This window comes from Anomaloglossus baeobatrachus, chromosome 7, assembly GCF_048569485.1.
Source record: "Anomaloglossus baeobatrachus isolate aAnoBae1 chromosome 7, aAnoBae1.hap1, whole genome shotgun sequence".
NCBI lineage: Eukaryota > Metazoa > Chordata > Amphibia > Anura > Aromobatidae > Anomaloglossus > Anomaloglossus baeobatrachus.
Window position 1 is genome coordinate 92,985,150 of NC_134359.1, and position 21,811 is coordinate 93,006,960.

A 21,811-nucleotide genomic window follows, 5' to 3' on the forward strand; every position below is an offset into this window, starting at 1 on the left:
TTGATTTTTTGGATTTTTTTTTTGGGGGGGGGGGATTCTGTCTGTCATAGTTGAAGTGCACCTACAAGAAATATTATAGACCTCTCTATTCTTTTTAAGTGGGAAAACTTGCAAAATCGGCAGTGTATCAAATACTTACCATATTTTTCGAATTTTAAGACGCATGTTTCCTCCCAAAACTTTGAGAGGAAAATGAGGGATGCATCTTAAAATTCGAATGTAGCTTACCGGGGGGTGGGGGGAGAGGAGCCACGGCCACAGGAGGTGGGGGCAATTCTGTGTGCTGTGCAGCTCCGTGCCGGGGCTGCGGGCTCTGTGTGGCCTGCGGCGGTGGGCGTCTGTGCGGCATGCAGTGACTGGCATCTGTGCAGCTGGCGGTGGTGAGTACTTCAAATAATTACGCCCAGAGTCGGCACATGCGTAGATGGAGATCTCAGCTCAAGCTCTCATTAGCTCAGGTGCCGACTCCGGACTCCTTTTCTTTGAAGCCCCAGGACGGAGCAGAGCCCGGTGCCCCATCAAAGGGCAAACCCGCAGCTCCAGGACAGAGCAGCACTGCATTGAGTATCTGGGCCCCCCTCTGCACCACCCACAGCACTGCCCCTGCCTCCTGTGACCACCGCTACTGCCCCCTCCGGTAAGACAACACCAGATTATAAAACAGACCCCATGTTTTGTATTTTTGTTTTTTTCTTCATTAAATTTGGGATGCGTCTTATAATCCGGTGTGTCTTATAAAACGAAAAATAAGTTATTTTCCTCACTGCATAAGCGTGGGGGAAATACACTGTGCAAAATCACATCATGAGAAGTTGCCTTTTTTTTTTTTTTTTCTCCTCTACTGAGCATTAAATAGATAGATACACTATATGGACCAATGTATTAGGAAACCTGCACATTACATCTTCAGGAGCCTTAATCACATTCTGAAATTATAGACATTAAAGTGATTGTTGTGGCTTTGGGTGAAAGTCTGCTGTGATGGTTTGTGACTGCATACTTCTGAATTTTGACAATGTGCACTTTAAATGCTGTCAGGATTCTCCTGTGTTGCTGGTAACAACTGATTGTCCCGTGACTGTATGAGTGCGATTTGCATACTATACTTCTATTGAGGCAGATTGAGCTCATCTAGTTGGCACTTGAGTGCAAATTGCATACATGCGGTCTCCTGCCCACCCGCTCTCACCAGCAACGCAGGAGAATCCTGAATGAGTGAGTGTCTGCAGACTTTCAACCCAAGCTTTTAACTGGTTTGTCCATTGCAGCTTCCACTCTCTTGAGAAGGCTTTTCACAAGATTTTGGAAGGCGTTTAGTCAAGTTCTTCCACACCAAACTCCCCGTAATCAGGTCTTTATGGCACTTGCTTTCTGCCCTGGAGCACAATCATACTGTTTATAAAACTGTTAGAAAAATCTAAGCTACAATTGGTCAATCTCATGTATTCTGAAGTATTAAGATCTCCCATATCTGGAACCCCTGAAAAACGCCCCAATAGCAGTATCCGTCCTCAACCAAAGCTTTCATTTAGCACAATGCAGTCAGGCAGGTAATGTTCTCCTGACATTCACCAAACCTGGACGCCGAAGCCCAGTAAGAGAAGTGTAATTGGGCACTCCACAGATGTTTCACTGCTCCAGAGTCCAGTGACCTTGTGCTTGGTCATATAAGGATTACACGCAGCTGCCTGGCATATCCATGACTGTCCTGCCTCAGTCTTATTATCCTAGAGCAGGTTTGGAGTTCTGGTGGGAAGTCAGCAGAACATTGGTGACGTCTGGGCCCGACTTCATTGTGAACTTCAGCCTTAATGCTGGAGTATGATATGCCTAATTCATTTAGAGGAGCACGCCACTCAATGAATTAGGCGCACCTTACAACTGACATGCACCTCCATGCCACAACTGTTGAGGAGTTTGTCAGACGGGAATTTCCACACCTTGATTCATCCCAGCTTTGCACCCCTCTGACGGAGCTGTCCGAAACACTCAAATTCACAGTTGTTGCAAAAAATATATATATATTTTGACATTTAAAGATGTGTCGGTGTATTATACACCATCACCACAGCATCCTGATAGGGATTATAATGGTGATTGTTTTATGTGCAGCATAAAATAACTGCTGGTGATAAGTGAAAATCTATTCTAGACTGTTATATGCAAAAAAAACAAAAAAACTATACATCCACTGTTTCTTACATGGTGAAACTACATATTAGCAACTATGTTTTAGTATCTGTTAGTATTCATCTAGTAATAATTCAGACTTAAATAAAATCCTAAGAATGAAATTCAGGAAGAGAGTGTATAATGGAATAGTGGGCTGTATACGAGTGATCTTCCTGGAAAGTGACTGATTACATCGGGAGCGACGTGGGCATGAAAGAGGCCGGAGCCATCTGGTGGCCATTGTGTGTTCTGCAGACATTTACACTTCTCGTCGTATAGTAGAAGAGTATATGAAATCAATTGCCACATTCTGGCCAATTCAAGTCATCGGGATTAACTTGGCTAGAACTTTTTTTTTTTTTAGAAATGTGTTTTTTCTAATTTTTTTTATTTTAAAAACGAAAACTGAACATAAAAGCGAATTTATTTTTAGTGCAATTCTACCTTAAACTTAAAAGGACATAGACATTCAGTTGTATTATACACGTGTAACCTGAACTAATAGAAGACATTCAGACTGTGACACAATTAATGGCCCGTACAGCTTGGGCTCTGCTCACAGAAGTTGTGACTTCTGTATATACCCAAAACCACAGAGCTGTGAAACTGGCCGTGCCAACAGACCTCATAGCCTTATAATGGGGGATGTTAGGTTCTTCTGTGGTGCTATTTGTTTTAATGAGGATAATTTTGGCTGTATATCTATGATGGACACAATGGCATAGTGCTGGACCTGTTCGACAGCAGAGGATTCCTGTCACAGGAACATTCCTCGAAGTACAGCAATCTCTTGTATAAAGGGAGTGGTTGCACTTGGAGAGCGCACCTATCACATGAGTCAGGTAGGTACCAAGGGTCTGATAATGTTTGCATTACACAAGCTTATATATTGGGATGAGTTACAGAAGGCTACCTAGAATGCAGAAATGCAAATAAATCCGCTCTAATTGGTGTCAGTGCGATTTTAGCTATCCACACAGAACCACGCACGCATGCCTCTGGACACAATTCAATTAGCTCCAGTAAGGGTAGAGTCACACGACAGTATAAAAATTGATCCGATTTTCATCCAGAAAAGTGGGACAATCTTATTTCTCACTTGTCATTCACATACAATTCGTTTTTCTTTGTTTTTTTGCAGCTGATATTAATAATTTACAGTTTTCTAAATTACAGAATGGCAATTTATTCATAAAAATATGATGCTATACTGTTGCATGCGTTTGGTTTTTTTTCCTCACACCCATAGACCTGAATGGGTGAGTCTCATTAGATTTCAGAGTGAAATTGCAGCACGCTGAAATGTTTTTCACACGGATTCTGTTACTGGAAAGAATCAATCATCTGCACATCCCCATTGAATAACATTGGGCCGAGTACGGTCTGTTGTGTTTTTTTTTCCACAGATAGTACTCAGGGCACATTCATACGGCTGTATTTTCAGTTCAACTGTGAATGTGGCCTTGGATCTTAGCAGTTTCTCAGAAGATAGCTATCTGGGGGCGTTATGCCAAGATAAGCTCTATACTAATAAAAGACAATATAATTAGCTGAAAGCAGAGTTCGTAGATGGTGTGCTTTTACGTATGCTGACCACTCGCGCGGGCATGGTTGTGCTCGGGTACACTCTGTGCTCAGCCCATTGTGAGCAGCTTGCAGTGTTTGGCCCACACTGGGGGTAACTGCATGATCAGATATAGTGTGCACCAGAAAAAAAACAAAGCTGGAAAAACCCCACTCACCCGGAAGTGCTCTGTTTATGGCAGGCTGCATGTGGGCGGAGACCCGAACTTCCCAATTAGCGACTGCAATTGGGGTTCAGGTCAAGTCTGGGTCCCAAACCAAACTTTATATAAAGTCTGGCTGCACCTGCCGAACTGAACTTCCTCAGGTCTGCTGATCTCTACTCACCACTCTAACAATCTAAGACTATGTTCCCACGGGACATCGTACCCGTGGATTTTGACGTGGAAAACCTGCGGATTTATCTGGATTTTCCAGATAAATCCGCAGGTTCTAGAAAGTACAGACACTCCCCATGTTACCATATGGGATTTGGGGAGTACTGTATCAATGGTGCGGTATGTGCGGCTGTGGAAAATGCTGAGGATTTCCTGCAGCCGCACGTAACTGCATGTCAATTATTCATGCGGAAATATCTGCGGAATTCCCGCTCCTCCACTGTGGAGATACAGGGCGGGAATTCCCCAGGATTTTTGCACGAAATCGGCACGGTTTCCGGAGGTTTACCTCAACAGCTCCGCAGAAATATCGCAGCAATGGATAGCTGCGTATTTTGGGGAGCAGGTGCGGTAAACCTGCAGCAAAATCCGCTAGTACGTTGTACCGTGGGTACATAGCCTTAAGGACCTTTCTGACTTATAATGGGATCTGATGGGTTCTGAAAAAATGTCCCAAATTTTTGCTTGAAAAATAATGCTTCATGTCAAATGTAAAATGAGATGAAGTCTTTGATGGAGACTTTAACCACACAAAGGATTATTCCTGGAAGGCGTCGTTCCTCGTCAGGTGGTGAATGGTGACACGTCTACAGATATCTGCCAGGATGTATGCCCTATTAATAGGACAGGTTGGCAATACCTGCCAGTCATGAACGTGTCCCTGCAGGCATCTGTAGACAGTCACCAGTGCCATATCTACAGCCAGGAGTGAACATGGAATACATGATTCATTATACTGGCTATGTGGCTATAACTGGCCAGTGAATATAGACAGTAGCCACTAGATTCCTGTGGTCCATTGTACCCATAGTCATCTATCACCAGCTCACTGGTTGTATCAGTGATTCAACCAATAGTTTGTTCTTCTAAAGCTGTTTTTTATTTATTTTTCCAGAATCCTGCCTTAGGCTATGTGCCCACGCTGCGGATTTTGCGCGGATTTTGCCGCGGATTTACCGCGGATTTTCCGAAAATCTGCAGCAGCGGCACTTCCAAGCCATTTCAATGGCATTTTGGAAATGCTGTGTCCATGCTGCGGATTTTTCCGCGGCGGATTTGCCGCGGATTTTGATCCGGAAAAATCTGCAGCATGTCAATTATTGTTGCGGATTTTGGTGCGGATTTTGGGTATAGAATGGGGGGGAAAAAAAAAAAAATCCGCATCTAAATCCGCGGCAAATCCACGGCAAAAATAAGGTGCGGATTTGCCGCGAAAGTTGTGGATTTTCATGCAGAAAAATCCGCAGGTACATTCTACTGTGGACACATAGCCTTATAGTTGGGGTGTAGCTGACCTCTCTGATTGCAACTATGTAAATGTCTAATCTCACTGAGGATATTAATGTATTATCTCTTTGTCTTTAAAGGGTTTTATTTTCATTTTTTTTCTCCCCTAAATCCTACTCTTAAGCCAAGGTTTATATAAACTCTCTCTGCTGCTTATTTTGCCCATGCTGTTGAAACCTCCATTCCTTGCCTCCCCCCTACCTTTCGCCCCCATCTCCCATATGAGGGCTGCAAGTCCAGTGTAGCCGCAATGTCTGACATAATTGGATTCTGCATTCTAATCCATCTGTAAAGTATGCACTGATTAAATTAGCCTAATAGATATTATTTCTTACATGACTGCATAATTTTGTCCTGATTGGTTCTGTGCTTCTCTAACGAGCTGCCCAATTTCCCGCGCGCTCTCGCTCTCTAATGCTACAGAGATTCCTTGCAGCCTCCCATACCACTGGGGATTATTTAGTGGGGGTAGAGGGAGTTGGAAATATAGGAATACACATCAAGATACAAAATGACTTTTTTTATATATTTTTTTTAGGTGGTTTCTAGGATAGCACCAATGTCTTCTAAAAGTAGTAGATACCAGGATCTCCCTGTCAGAGGAGACACAATTATTATATATAGTCATACAGCTATGTATTCAAAAGATTTGGGAGCCATTATAATAAATTATTGATATCACTGTGGTACAGTATAAAGCCCCCATTTACAGCAAAGCAGCATCTGAGGAACCCTTCTAATTTGGTGGATGACAATGATGGAGGGGGGGGGGGGATAAAAAATGTCAGCATCTTAACCTCTTGTTCTTAGGAAGATCAGCCACCAAGAGACATTTGGGAGCGATGTTCTCCTAATCCAGAGGTTCCCAACTCCAGTCCTCAAGGCACACCAACAGTGCATGTTTTCAGGATTTCCTTAGTATTGCACAGGTGATAATTTAATCACCTGCAAAGGTGCTGAATCCAACACCCATGCAATGCTAAAGAAATCCTGAAAACATGCACTGTTGGTGTGCCTTGAGGACTGGAGTTGGGAACCTCTGTCCTAATCGGACAGTCATTAGGCTGACCAGAGTACCAAGGTCTTGAGGCTTACACCCTTTTGGCATACCTCTGCATAGTGTTGTTTTTCCCCTACTCCTATTACCCCATATAAATATGTTTAGGCTAAGATCACAAGTCCAGTAATCATCCTTTAGAACGGATCCAGCAGCTATACATTGGCAAAAAGTTGTGCAAACATCACCACTTTTTTGTCCGTTTTTTAAACATTAATTTGCAGGATCTATTCTTTTAACATTGGATTCCATGGAAACTGGATCCTATTACTGATTTATGTTTATCTTCCATTTGAAACTGATCCACTAAGAAAAATCAGATCCTTTACAAATGAAAGAAAAACAGATGGCTAATAAACAATCAGTTAACAGATCTGTTTTCCACAGACTCCCATGTAAAAAAAATGGATCCTACAAAAATTATTTTTTAAAAATGGACAAAAAATTTGTGTTTGCACAAAGGATTGCTGCAGGATCCGTTCTAACGGATGATTACTGGACATGTGAACTCAGCCTAAACATGTTTATATGGGGTAATACAAGTAGCCTTAGCCATTAGGGAGCAAACGCTTCTTCTTTGAGGACATCTTTTATGCCGGGGTAGAAATCACTGTTAGTCGTTTTCACATCCGCTCATGTGAATAGAATCTGATGTGGAGAATATGCGTACTGTATGGGGATGAAGCATCGTGGTAACGCTCATTCACCCCCATACGGTTTGCTTATGTAGTGGATTGCCATGTGTACATGGAAGTGTAACCAGCTAGATCTGCCGTTGATTGGCGCTCGCTGCAGATAGATGGTCTTCACCTTTGGACTGTGCGCACACAGTGCGTTTTTTATTGCGGTTTTTTATTTTCATTACAATTTAATTTGCAGTGTTACATTATTTTATGAATGAGCAGTTCCGTACATTTTTGGGGTTTTTTTGCATACAGGGATAAAATATGGAGTCATATACCTTGTATAGTGTGTCTGTATCATGTACGCGCAGTACTAGGCCGGGGTGAAGTGAGCAGCTTGTTTTATGTCATCGCCATTGAGCGTGGCCGAGTGTCAAGAGTCTGACTATCCTGTAATAAGGCTAATAGATTTGCTTTATTTAATCATCAATGTTTCTGCTGTTCTCTGAGCTCCATAAAACATTCCTCAGGTTGGTAAAACACTGATTTTATTGATCAGGCACCTCTGGGATATTTATGTGCAGAGCCCCTGTTAGTACATAAATCCACGGATACCTCCCACCTTTGTGTGAGCTGCGGAGCGCTGCAGGGGAGTCAGCGGCACATCAATATAACACAGATACTGTACTGCTCTTACATATATTACACCGCGCAACCGCTTCTGGATTCACTCCTGTAATTATGGAAACCTATAAATTACAGAAGTGTTATCCAAATATATTAAGTGTACAACACATAGATCTATAATGTACACGTATAAAGAGTTTATTATTATCCTGCTCACTGTAGCATGGACACCCTCCCTCTATTCCTGGCTTTTTCTCCATCCTTAGCAACCTAGCCCGGTGCAGAAAGCATGCGGCCCCCAGCCAGCCATCTGCTAAAACACTTCCTGTGCCATAGACCCGGCTGTCCCCCTGCAGAGAGCGTTTCCCCCCTCATATTGTTTCCAGCTCTTCTTCCGACTCCTCTTCCTCCCTGTTCTCCTTTGCTGTAAGCAGGATGGCACCGGGTCCAAATTCCTTGCAGCTAGGATCCCCCGCCTTTACCAATAACTACAGGTGAAATCTGTACCTTCGCTCTTCCGGAATGACGTCTTACCGTGTCTGCTATTCACAAGTATCCGCGACCACTATATGTAGCAGAGCCAGGCTGCAGAGAGATGAGCCGTTGTGTGCTTTGTAAGATGTAGCAAGGCTAAGATTTAGTTTATATTATCTGGGATTTTCCATAAATCTGCAGGATTATCTGTATATTCTCTGAAACTCTTCACAGCGCAGCTCAAAGTATTAGATAAGAAATCAGCTCTGCTACATCTAGAAGAGCAAAAGAATAGTTTTTCTTGGGAATGTTATACAAGGGAATCTTGTGTATATTTAGTTATTTTTTTATTTATTTTTTTATTTTTTAAAGATCCGATCAATTGAATGTGAATTTATTAAAATTGGTTGTGATCTGATCTGATTCTTGCTGCTCCCCAGAGTAGTCCAGGGTTTGTTTGTTTTTTTAATTGGCATATGGTACCAGAGATGAAAACTTTATTTTTTGGGCTACCATTATTTAAAATTTGTATGGTCTTTACCAAAGGGGTGCTACCTCCAGGATAGTAATTTCCGAGCAGCCTAGGGACATGCCCCAGAGAATCCTGTGGGCCACGATTCCTTGGAAAAATCCATGACAATTTATCATATTGGATAAGAAGGTCCATATCTTTGGAATTGTATTGCAGAATTAAAAGAAATAAAACACAAACACTTCCGGACTACACAAAGGTGTACAGCAGGGAATCAAATAAGAACTAAATCTGGCCACTTTTTGGACTAACAAATCCTCAGTAATTCTCAAATAGCCTGATTTGGGATTAGAACATGACGGCTGCATTTTCCCAAAAACGGCGCCAGATGTGTTCCTATGTTGTGTGTGGAATTACAGCCATGATGCACTAAAATGAATGAAGCAGCGCCGTAGTACTACACACAACCTGTGGACAGGTGTGGCGCTGTTTTCTTGAAGTAGCTACATTTGCCTATTCCTGGAAACCCCATTTACATCCCACCTGTTTCTGTGAATTGCTGCATCATTCTGTGCCCCCTCCCCGGTGGACGCTCATCAGTACTGGGTGAGATCAGTGGAGGCAGCCTTCAGGCAGGACCAGAACTGCTTTTTTTTCTCACCTGGGGGGGGGGGGTCACATTTCATTGTTTCGGAGTCTGTTTGTTTCCTCATTTATTTTTCCCTGTAAATCAGATAACGTCTGCTTTACAAAAGGGAAAATGTATCCGCTTGCCTACCTGTGCCATTCTGTGGCTAATGACCAGCCATTAGCCCAGTGTGCAGAGCCATTTACCTCCGGCAGGTAATAGTCTTTAATAACATAGTAGAAGTGCTTTGATGGTGTTTATCGGCCGCCCCCTGCCCACCCACCTGTAATGTATCCCCAGCCCCTGTGTGATGTGCTAACTGCTCATTGTGATTTCTTGCCAGGGGAGATGTGGGGTCGCTGCTGGGTCGCTCCCCATGTACAGGAAACCATGTAAAGATAATCCAGATTTACTCTCTAGAGAAGCTGTTTACACAGAGGGATTAGAAGGGGATTAAAGCTAACCTGACACTAGATTACCTCCAAGAGTGTAAACACAGCCAGGGGTCCTGACACTGGGGCCTCCCCTCTGGAGGGCTCACCCACATAAGGGGATTAACCCACAGACCTCTAGCCCTTTAGAAACTAGGTAATTGAATGTTGAGAAAATGACAGACTATGGCCTTGTCTGGCTCACAGCATTCTGGGAAGTGTAGTCCAACAGTCTTCATGTTGTGGACCTGTTGATATTGCCGCTATGACTGTATGTCTGGTGGAATAACGGAAAGGTGTGCGCATTTCCTACTGGTGGACATTGTGGACCTCTCTGGAGACCGCTTACCACTATATAATGGACGACTATATACAGCACTTCAGGCTACCTATGTGTCATTTTTCTATTGTATCTTCTGAATAGAATGATGTTTTGCTCTCCAGATTCACATCTGATATCTGTTGTATTATGTACAAAGTATCAGGATACACTACCGGTATTTGGAGGCTCTTCCATTTTATGCGGCTGTGTTGTCTGCACATGAATAATACAGTTGGTTGATGTACGGATATGCCACTTCCAGCTCCTTATACTAGTAATATAAAGGTCTTTATCTTTGGAATTTACTTTTCCTTTTTCTTTTCACCAGGGAAGAGAAGGAACGCTGGATTCGTGCAAAATATGAGCAGAAACTTTTCTTGGCGCCCCTGCCCTGTCGAGACTTACCCTTAGGGCAGCAGTTGTTGAGGGCTACAGCAGAAGAAGACTTAAGGACAGTAATCCTACTTCTAGCACATGGCTCCAGGGAAGAAGTGAACGAAACCTGCGGAGAGGGAGACAGACGCACTGCCTTGCATCTAGCTTGTCGCAAAGGAAATGTGGTACTTGTGCAGCTGCTTATATGGGTGAGTACTGGAAGATGTCTACGTTTCTGTTGTGTGGATATAAGCCGATCTACTAACACGGTTGGCAGCCCAATTATAGGTGGCCATACTGTGTCGTGGATAGATTGTGCTTTTCAAGATAATCAGGCACATCACAAGAGAGAAGTGGCTGCCAAGTGACAGCCCAAATTCAGGGCATTGAAAATGACTTTGTGCCTTAATTTGACTGTAGTACCAGGCCAATTGGGTTACAGATATTACGTGTTGATCTGGGTATAGTAAATGGTCACCTTCAATAACCAAGTGTTAATGTGATGTCTCAGTTATGAATCTAGTTCGCATTAGAGAAGCCGATAATCTTCAATGTAGCTGAAGAATGACCAAACATCAGGAACTTTAGAGCAGCCACATTGTACTTTTTCCATTCAGATCCCTGCGGACTTCAGTACAATTCCTTACGACTTTTATAAATTAGCGACATGCAAGGACCAAGTACGGTTATTGGCAGTCATCTTCCGGCTACATTGCAGAGATTATCCATGATTAGAATGAGGGTCTGCCTCTCTTATAAATACGCTGCCATTGAGTGTTATGTATAGGTCAAGAGTCGCAACGTGTACGGGACATCCCCTCGTACTCTGCCAAATAGATATGTATGCGATATAATTGCCTTTAAAATTTGCCTTTTTTCTTTCTTGTGCCACCGGACCACTATTGATCTCCCCTTGCCAATGGTATCATTTTGACACAGTAGTGTGTCCACCATGATGACCTTTTACCACTCCACCATGATGGGGAGCTAGTGAGGCTCAGAGTGGTTTAATGTTAAATGAGCGTAGTGAAGACCATGGGAGTGCAGCTCTGCAGGCTGAATCCAAAATTATTGTGGAGTGGAGTTTTATATGTAAATATGTTACAATAAGGGGGTTGCTGGTAAATCCACCAGTTAGCTCTGTGATGGCATGTATGTCTAGTAGAGATGAGCAAATGTACTCGTGTAGAATTGAATTCTACTTGAATTTGAAAGAAATCCCAATTTGCCAAAATGCTAATTTTTTGAGGGGTGTGATTTGCTTTGGTACAGATTCAGCAAAATGGTATCCACTGACCGCCATTTATCAGAACTGTGTAGGGCAATCAAAAGGTTAAAAGTAAATCCTGCCAGGCTCGGTCATCTGTCTCTGATGAGGCCCGGGAGGTTTCTGTGCAAGCACACGAAAAGTCCTCATGTCCCAACATATTGTGCAGAGGTCAGTTCTGCGTTTTTGCTTGCACAAGGTCTCGGTATACATCTTGATCTTTTGCGTTTTTGCTCAAAACCCTGCCGGGCTTCATCAGAGCCGAAATTCACAGCCTAGCATAAGTGGCTTGGGAATTTCAATTTTCAGTGCTCGTGGTGATAAAGGGGGCCGGTGTAGGGTGTTTAGGGACCTTATAAAAAAAGACACACTTCTCATTCAAAGAGTTTTCTTTATTTTCATGACTCTGAAAATTGTAGATTCACATTGAAGGCATCAAAACTATGAATTAACACATGTGGAATGAAATACTTAAAGTGTGAAACAACTGAAAATATGTCTTATATTCTAGGTTCTTCAAAGTAGCCTCCTTTTGCTTTGATTACTGCTTTGCACACTCTTGGCATTCTCTTTATGAGCTTCAAGAGGTAGTCACCGGAAATGGTTTTCACTTCACAGGTGTGCCCTGTCAGGTTTAATAAGTGGGATTTCTTGGCTTATAAATGGGGTTGCGACCATCAGTTGTGTTGTGCAGAAGTCTGGTGGATACACAGCTGATAGTCCTACTGAATAGACTGTTAGAATTTGTATTATGGCAAGAAAAAAGCAGCTAAGTAAAGAAAAACGAGTGGCCATCATTACTTTAAGAAATGAAGGTCAGTCAGTCAGAAAAATTGGGAAAACTTTGAAAGTGTCCCCAGGTGCAGTGGCAAAAAGCATCAAACGCTACAAAGAAACTGGCTCACATGAGGACCGCCCCAGGAAAGGAAGACCAAGAGTCACCTCTGCTACAGAGGATAAGTTTATCCGAGTCACCAGCCTCAGAAATCGCAAGTTAACAGCAGCTCAGATTAGAGACCAGGTCAATGCCGCACAGAGTTCTAGCAGCAGACACATCTCTAGAACAACTGTTGTTAAGAGGAGACTTTGTGAAGCAAGCCTTCATGGTAAAATAGCTGCTAGGAAACCACTGCTAAGGACAGGCAACAAGCAGAAGAGACTTGTTTGGGCTAAAGAACACAAGGAATGGACATTAGACCAATGGAAATCTGTGCTTTGGTCTGATGAGTCCAAATTTGAGATCTTTGGATTCAACCACCGTGTCTTTGTGCAATGCAGAAAAGGTGAACGGATGGACTCTACATGCCTGGTTCCCACCGTGAAGCATGGAGGAGGAGGTGTGATGGTTTGGGGGTGCTTTGCTGGTGACACTGTTGGGGATTTATTCAAAATTGAAGGCATACAGAACCAGCATGGCTACCACAGCATCTTGCAGCGGCATGCTATTCCATCTGGTTTGCGTTTAGTTGGTCCATCATTTATTTTTTTAACAGGACAATGACCCCAAACACACCTCCAGGCTATGTAAGGGCTATTTCACTAAGAAGGAGAGTGGTGGGATGCTACGCCAGATGACCTGGCCTCCACAGTCACCAGACCTGAACCCAATCGAGATGGTTTGGGGGTGAGCTGGACCGCAGAGTGAAGGCAAAAGGGCCAACAAGTGCTAAGCATCTCTGGGAACTCCTTCAAGACTGTTGGAAGACCATTTCCGGTGACTACCTCTTGAAGCACATCAAGAGAATGCCAAGAGTGTGCAAAGTAGTAATCAAGCAAAAGGAGGCTACTTTGAAGAACCTAGAATATAAGACATATTATCAGTTGTTTCACACTTTTTTGTTAAGTATTTCATTCCACATGTGTTAATTCATAGTTTTGATGCCTTCAATGTGAATCTACAATTTAATTTTCAGAGTCATGAAAATAAAGAAAACTCTGAAATGAGAAGGTGCGTGTGTGTGTGTATGTGTGTGTATGTATGTGTAATATATCATATATATATATATATATATATATATCTGTGTGTGTGTATATATATGTCTGTTTGTGTATATATGTATGTATAATATATATATATATATATATATATATATATATATATATATATATATATAGTATGTGTGTGTGTGTGTGTGTGTGTGTGTGTGTATATATAAAATGTGTGTGTTTTACATCGTATGTTTATTATGCCATTGGGTCTTGAAAGAGCACAATAGAGGATATTAAATTTGCTGTGAAAAATGTAAATTTCCTTGAAAAACTGCAAATTTAATTTTTTTTCTGATCCACTCATCTCTAATCTAGATAGATAACAAGTTTGCCATGTTTTTCTTTCAGTACGGCGTTGACGTGATGGCACGGGACTTCCATGGGAACACAGCTTTAGCATACGCCAAGCAAGCTGTTACCCAAGAGGTGCGGGATCTTCTGCTGCAATATGGCTGCCCTGATGAACAATTTGTGCTCATGGCTACACCAAACCTCTCCCGGAAAAACAATCGCAACAACAACAGCAACGCAGGAGGTGGAGGACTGATGCCCACCTTAATCTAAAGATGATCATGTGAAAAGGAGACAGACTCGAGCACCGCTCGCCCCTCGCACCGCGGGGGGAGGAGCCAGGAATGACATGGGAGGCGGAAGAGCGCTGAGTGCCGAACAAGGGAGAACAGACTGAGCCTTCACTAGCATTTTGGAGGCAGGAGGGGAAAAAAAAAGACGAGGAAGGGAGGCAGAGAGCTGTCAGTTATGTGCACATTTCACCTCTACCCCAGCAGAACACTTAGGCTCTGCTCTCATCTGACAAGCACTGCTCCACATAAATCACACGCAGGCACTGAGTTTGTCAGGTTTGAGGCTCCAATGATGCTATGTGTCAAATCACTTGGAGCTAATCTGTCCTCAGAGAATGCTGGCTTCATTACACTTGTATAGTTGAGTTCCCTCAGCCTGTACCGCTGTTTAATAGGACATGATTACTCATCATGTAGAAGGGAGCATATTAGCTGAGGAGGAAGCTCTCTCCACGCTCCGCTGATTACAGGGATGTGATTGCAATATTCTTACAAGAATCATATTAGGAGAGACATTCTGGGCCCCATCTTCAGACTCCTTGTCATAATCTTGCTGCGCTGTAAAGCCTCTGTTCCCTCTAACTGTAACCCCCCAAAAATATAGGAACAAAAATTCTGTAAAAGAATTTGAAGAGTGAGTTTAGATGGCTGTTTTTATTTATTTAATTTGACGTTGGCTACATTTATGCCTCGTATGAAATCTGTTTTTTCCAGGAGAAATTTTTTTATTTTTTTTTTTATTTTGCAAAAATAATTGAATTTAATGGAACAATGAGCCAGCCACCTGAGGTGTGGTCTGTGTCCCGTGGCTCCGTTCCTAAAACACACACATTGCGCCCATTGTTTGAGTACATCTGGGTCACATCGCTGAACGACAGAAAAGCAGAAAGCTCATAAGTGAAGTGGTTACATGGTTGAGTGCATTTATTTTTTTTCCTTAAAGGCTTACTTAAATGGCTCTAATTAGAAGTACTTACTGCACTATGGAACATGTTTTCATGGAGATCTCTGTATGAAGAGCATGCACTGTAAAAGTCATACCCTGCAGTGCCCACTATATAATATTATAGGATTACACTGCTCACATTGTCTGTTTAATAGGAGTAAACATTGGATGAAATCCACAGAGGGGGGTCGATAAGATAAGCCATCCATATCTGATCATGACATCTGACCACTCAGACCAACATCAATGAGAAATCACTCCCGACCTGACGCTGCGTAGAAAGCCACCACGAAACCCTAGTAAAGTACCTACACCATGGCTGGTCAGAGGAGAAGCATGACCATGAGACACATCGCTCAAGCCAAAGAAGTCTAATGCCACTTTTAGCAACCTTGCTACAATCAGAACCTGCAACCTTTTATGTTTGATGTCATCTGGAAAGGTGTAATAATTCATATAATGCACATTTATTCATTGTCTGGATTATATGAGGGTATGTGTTAGACCCACACAGTGTAATATCAAGGAAGACAGTTGAAGAAATGGAGAAATTCATTCATAACCTTGCTACCAATATCCTATAAACATAAATGTCTTCAGCTTAGTGGATAGATGTGAACTAGGAGTGATCATTGTAGTGGCAGCCTGAATTGGCTGATAACATCGAGCAGCTGATTGCAATCATCTGCAATGTGTCTCTTTAAATTCCCCCATACGGATTAGACTAATGTTGGCCGAACTGCCCGATAAGGCTTTTGTATGGGAGCCCCTTAAAGATTGTCGAGGAAGTTAATGATCTGACGTGTCCGATTTCAGGCTGCCGATCCTTTTCCTCTCTGTGAGATAAACCGCCGCCTCCTCAGAGCAAGCGCTCCTGTGTACGAGAGATGGCCAACTATCTAATGTGAATGGGGGGCTTAACTGTATGACTTACCCAATTAATAACATTGATACTGGTATTAATAGTTATTCTTTTATGATAAGCTTTCTTCTATATTGTCAAAAGGGAAAAAGTAAAAGCACTCAGCCATCTAATCTTTATATTCGAATATTCCCGAAAAATTTAATTACAAAGGTAATTCCTTTTCATCGCAAAATTGTGTAATTTTACAGGCAGATATGTTATCTCACAAACTAGTAGTTAAGGTAAGGCATTTCTCGTGGGAACTTGCTATATTTCATCACCTATTTGGTTACTGCCACTTCTTGCCTGTATTAATATACATATATAAGACCCAGTGTCTCTACATTATGTAGAAGAGAAGCACTATTTCCCAGTTTTCTATTTTTACCCCTACAATGCTACATCATAAAATGTGATGAAAACAAAAATGTTTTTGAAAAATATGGGATATCACGTTCAGCCACTAAATCTACATGGTGGATTAAACATGTGGCCAGTTTATATTGCCAAATGAAATTATTCAGTTATTCATTTCAAAGTGTGTTTAGTAGTGATGAGCGAGCACTACCATGCTCAGGTGCTCAGTACTTGTAACTAGTGATGAGCGAGCACTACCATGCTCAGGTGATCGGTGTTCGGAACTAGTGATGAGCGAGCACTACCATGCTCAGGTGCTCGATACTTGTAACTAGTGATGAGCGGGCACTACCATGCTCAGGTGCTCGATACTTGTAACTAGTGATGAGCGAGCACTACCATGCTCGGGTTCTCGTAATGAACATTTGGACGCTCAGATGGGCGTGACTCGAGTACACAAGTATAATGGAAGTCAATGGGGAACTCGAGTATTTTTCTGGAAGATTTCCCTGAGAAATGCTTGAGTCCCCCATTGACTTCCATTATACTCAGTGCTCGTATAGTTCCCCTCTGAGTATCCAACTGCTTGTTACGAGTACTGAGCACCTGAGCATGGTAGTGCCCGCTCATCACTAGTTACGAGTACCAAGCACCTGAGCATGGTAGTGCTCGCTCATGACTAGTTACGAGATCCGAGCATGGTAGTGTCCACTCATAACTAGTGTTTACCTGTGGTAGGAGGACATCTTTACATTAGACTTCATATATTTCTTGGATATTTAAAAGCAAATGTCTTAACAATGAACGTTGGAATATCTTCCGATTCTTAGCCTCTCATATGGAGCACCTGCAAGACCTCATAAATCCTCCAGGCAGTAGAACAACAATGTAAGAGGAGAAGGATCATGTCATGATCATTCCATGGAGAATTGCTCATGTGGAAAATCTGTGTGCCATAATGAGCACTCACACTAGAACATTAGATGTTCCCAATTCTGTGATCAGCCAATAGAGAGAAGTGGAATATATGGAATATATTCAGCCCTAACCCATAAGTAGTTTGAGATTGAAGAAAAAAAATAAATTGTGGAACAGAAGTTTAAAGCTATGTTCACATGAAGTTTTTTGAGGCATTCAAAAACCATGCGTTTTTCAAGTAGAAATCGCCTTAGTTTAATGCTCCTTTTTGGAGACTTTTTGTAGTTTTTCTTTTCCTCGAGTGGCTTTAAAGAGCTTTCAAACAGATTTTTCTTACAGCTTTTAATTTGTGACCGTGACTGATTTGGAGAGGTTCCCTTCATGATCCCCTTCAGAGAAGTCTCATGTGTTTCTAATGCCTCATCAGGGGAACAAAATAGCTCAAAAAAACTTCTCATATGAACTGCAAAGTGTATTTCCCATAGAAATTTTTGAAGTGTTTTTTGAGCAGGATTATGGAGAGACACTTCAAAATATTTCTCAATAAGCTCCAAGTGAACATAGACCTAGAAGAGCATCAACAGCAGCAGAAAATACAATGGTGTGTCACATAAAACGGGCTGTATCATGATGGAGAATAATGACTAGCAGCCACCACTTACTGGAGGGAGCGGACAGTAGGGTCCACTGAAGCTCAGTCTACTGATCTGAGGTTCTCTGAAGCAATATTCACACATTCAGGTTTCTGCAGGATTTATACAATTGTTTTCACAGATTAGTTTTATACTTTTCATTCCCATTTTTAAGCGGGCCATGGTCAATAGACTCAGCTGATTTCCTCAGTCTGATATAGATGAAGATGTCTGCCCTACGGGAAAGACAGGGTTCATCAAGATGAGGTTTCCTGTCTAATCTCCCACCACCACAGATAGATGGCACCATAGGAGTTTTACAGCCGCTTACCCAGTCCTATCTATTGGAACATTTCAAGAGGGAATGGTAACTAGTGATCAAATGATTTTACATCTTCATCCGATCTAATGTTGGTGCTAGGAGAGGGTTGGAATAAGGTTGAGGGGGAGGGTTCATAGTCATATAGTGATCTAGTCAATAGCAGTCTATGTCCCAGTTTGTAGAATTTGCACTACGCAGCTTGATCCCCAGATCTCCACGTTTTCTCCGTTGTCAGGCAGTTTCACACACGTGTATGTTGCACTTTTAGAATTATGGGAGATACGTGATCTATGTTTGGTTTATTTTGTTTTGTATGATTTTTGTGCCATCCGAAGGTGGCATTCCAGGAGGGGGTCATGTCTCCTGGAAATAGAGTTGTAGAATTACGCCCTTGAACAGAAAGAGGCATATATATTATACACTGCATGCTATAACATATCAGTGACCAAAAACTAAGCTAACAAAAACCGGTCTTCATAAAAGGAGGGGCTAGATAGATGTGCACACAATGGCATCTCAAAAATACTAGGAATCTCTCAGCCGTGAAGCAGTTTGACTATTCATATCTCACTCAACATGGGACTCTCAAGATAAAAGGTGTTCTGAAAAACACAATATATAACACTAAAGACATTGGAGGAGATCTCTGATTTTCTAATGATTATTGCCTACAAGGTGACTCTAAAGCCCTGTCCGATCTAACCTGCACCTCCAAATCACAGCCATCCACAGCCATGGAGCACAAGGGGTCATTTCGTTTTCTCCTGAATAGAGTGTGAGCACTACAGTAAAAGGGAATGTGTGTGTCCTGAGACTACGTAGACTTGGGAGTTGGATACAGTGCGTTGTCAGCTCCCTCTGGCAGAGAGTCCATCTTCAAGACATCCACCCCATGAACTTGGGAGGGGCACTTTTATTTAATTTTTTTTAAATCTCTCCTGACCAGATGTGGAGCCAGATTCTGCCCCTGAGTAGTGTGTATCTTATTTCAGACTATTAACTCTGTACCACCTATATGCAAGGTGTATATTTCAGAGTTATTGTTTTTTTTGTTTTTTTTCGGTGTCTTATTATGTTGTCTAAGTTATACAGAATTCTTTTGTATCGTGTCTTATTAGAGGATGCAAAATGTATGTAAAATAAAAACCAAGGAAAAAAACTATTTGAATAGAAACAAATTCCCGTTTTGAGTCTTTTTTCACTATTATAATATCATGTTAACATCACTGCCTTTCTAAATTGATCTTCAACTGTAACTCTTATGCGACCATGTGCTAACGGACGTATGATTGAAAGGAATGCAACGAAAAGGTATAAATAAGCAGAGTAATATCTTTACAGAATAAAGAGTTCACAAAGAGACCAGTGTCCAGATAAGGCTGCTTTCACACTTGCGTTGTTTTGCATCCATTGCAATCCGCCGCCTTGAGAAATTGCAGTAACTTCTATTAAGGGCGGATTGCAACGGATGGTCTTGCGTTGCATCCGCTCCGTAACGCATCAGTCGTTTAGTGACTGACTGTCGGGCGGGAGGAATGTGCAATGTAGCATTTTTTGTTGCTGTGAGAAAACGCACTCCGCAGGATTCCATCGGGATCCGTTAAGAGGCATAATTGAATGTCTATGTTGGATTCCATCATCATGCGTTTGGCGACGGATTCCAGTGCAGGATTCTGTCACATTCTACTGAGCATGTCCAGCAGAACGTTGTAAATCTCTCTCTCGCTCTCTCTTTTCTCTCTCTCTCATTGTAACTGATGCCAAACAACGCAAGTGTGAAAGTTGCCTTAGGCTATCTGCACACGCTGCGTTTTTTTGCCGCTGCGTTTTTGTGCGTTTTTGGCCGCTAAAAACGCACCTGCGGCAAAAAAACCGCGGCTTTGGTGCATTTTGCTGCGTTTTTTATCTCTGCGTTTTTCTGCGTTTTTCCAATGCATTGCATGGGGGGAAAACGCAGGAAAGAATTGACATGTCTATTTTTTTTTTAAGCTCAGAAACGCAGCTTAAAAAAAAGGTTGTGTGCGGACAGCAAAAATGAAAACTCATAGACTTTGCTGGGGAAGCAAAGTCATGCATTTTTGAGGCCAAAACCGCACCCAAATAAAACGCCGCGAAAAACGCACTGTGTGCACATAGCCTTATACATGCACAGGTTCCCATTCATCAAAGCAATTTCACTAATTCTGGCTTAAATTGTTTTGAAAAGTCACTAAATTTTTGCTCAACTTGAAGTTGCACAAAAAATGTTGAGTCTTTTCAGCATTTTCATGCCACTTTTTCCCCAGCTCCACCAAAATGGGCTGAGCTAGGGTGAGACACCAAAGATCATTTTTTTTATTATTATTATAATATAAATAACTTTTTAAGATTTTTTCAGCATCACATACAGGTACTTAGAATAGTAAGCATACATAAACAATAACCAAACAAATAGCTGGTGGCAAATTTTATGAATATGGTGTCTTACAACAGCTCATCTTATTTATGGCTAGTAGTTGCAATCCCTACTCCAAAAAGCTTACTCCAGTCCTCCAATGGAATAAGAATTGTGGCAAGGCACATAACGGTGCACGCCACTTGTCAGGCACTCCTGATATATTAACAGGTGTGCATCTCTGAATAAACCATGCACATCTGACTCCAGCTTATCAAAACTCTGAAGAAAATAGCTGGTTTTGATGACTTGGGGGCCAAAGTGACCAGACAAGTCATTAGTAAGGCCTACCATTGAGGAAAAAGAAGCTTTCTACAAAAACTGACCAGCACTTCCAAACTGAATAAAGCAACTGAAAGGTCCAAGCTGTGATGGCTGCAAAAATATACAAAGAAAATGTTTTTTACAAAAAAGCGTTGACATGTTGGATTTTTTTTTGTGGATACAAAGTGTACAATCCAGCATCAGAAAAGAGGTTTTGTAAAAGTCAAAAACTATTCAGTCAGATTAAATATACATCATGTAGGTGTTCCCATCAGTATCAACCTTAGTCATGGCCTGCTGCGGACTGTACTCTCTGAGGCTTCTTTTTTTTCTTTTAATAAAATTTAGGATTTTTATGGTTCCTCTTTTCAGGTGCTGGATTTTTTGTGTTCTGGAGATATTGTGTACACTCTGGTTCATGAGTCTCTCTGCTTCATTGGATGTCCCATTTCGCAACATCTATTTGTTCCTCTTGAGGCTGGATGGCTGAGATGTGTTAGAACTTTCATTATGCTTCATAATTGTATTTATTTATTTATTTATTTTTATGCCTCCTACTTGGATTTATTGTTACTGATCCTTTTGATCTTCATATAACCCTTTGATGCTGTAAGTTTAGGTAATCAGACTTATGATTGGGAAAAAGCAATAAACTGGAACCAGGAAAAACGTGGATAAATCTGTGCTGCTATAGACAAAAAGGACCTAAGTCGTAGCCTATTAAAAAGTGGTTTAATTCTATGCGTTTCGAACCGAAACCCCACA

At 41.9% G+C, this 21,811-nt stretch overlaps 1 protein-coding gene across 4 annotated transcripts in view; it reads left to right on the top strand.

Annotated features, from left to right (window-relative positions):
* AGAP1 (ArfGAP with GTPase domain, ankyrin repeat and PH domain 1) overlaps nucleotides 1–19,526 on the top strand; it is a 578,830-nt gene extending 559,304 nt beyond the window's left edge. For all 4 annotated transcript variants that reach the window (XM_075317477.1, XM_075317478.1, XM_075317475.1 and 1 more), the window contains 2 exons: nucleotides 10,383–10,638; nucleotides 14,034–19,526. In XM_075317477.1, the coding sequence (XP_075173592.1) occupies nucleotides 10,383–10,638; nucleotides 14,034–14,249 (472 nt within the window). In that variant the 3' untranslated portion in view covers nucleotides 14,250–19,526. The remainder of the gene's footprint in view (nucleotides 1–10,382; nucleotides 10,639–14,033) is intronic.
* Nucleotides 19,527–21,811: the final 2,285 nt, after the last annotated feature.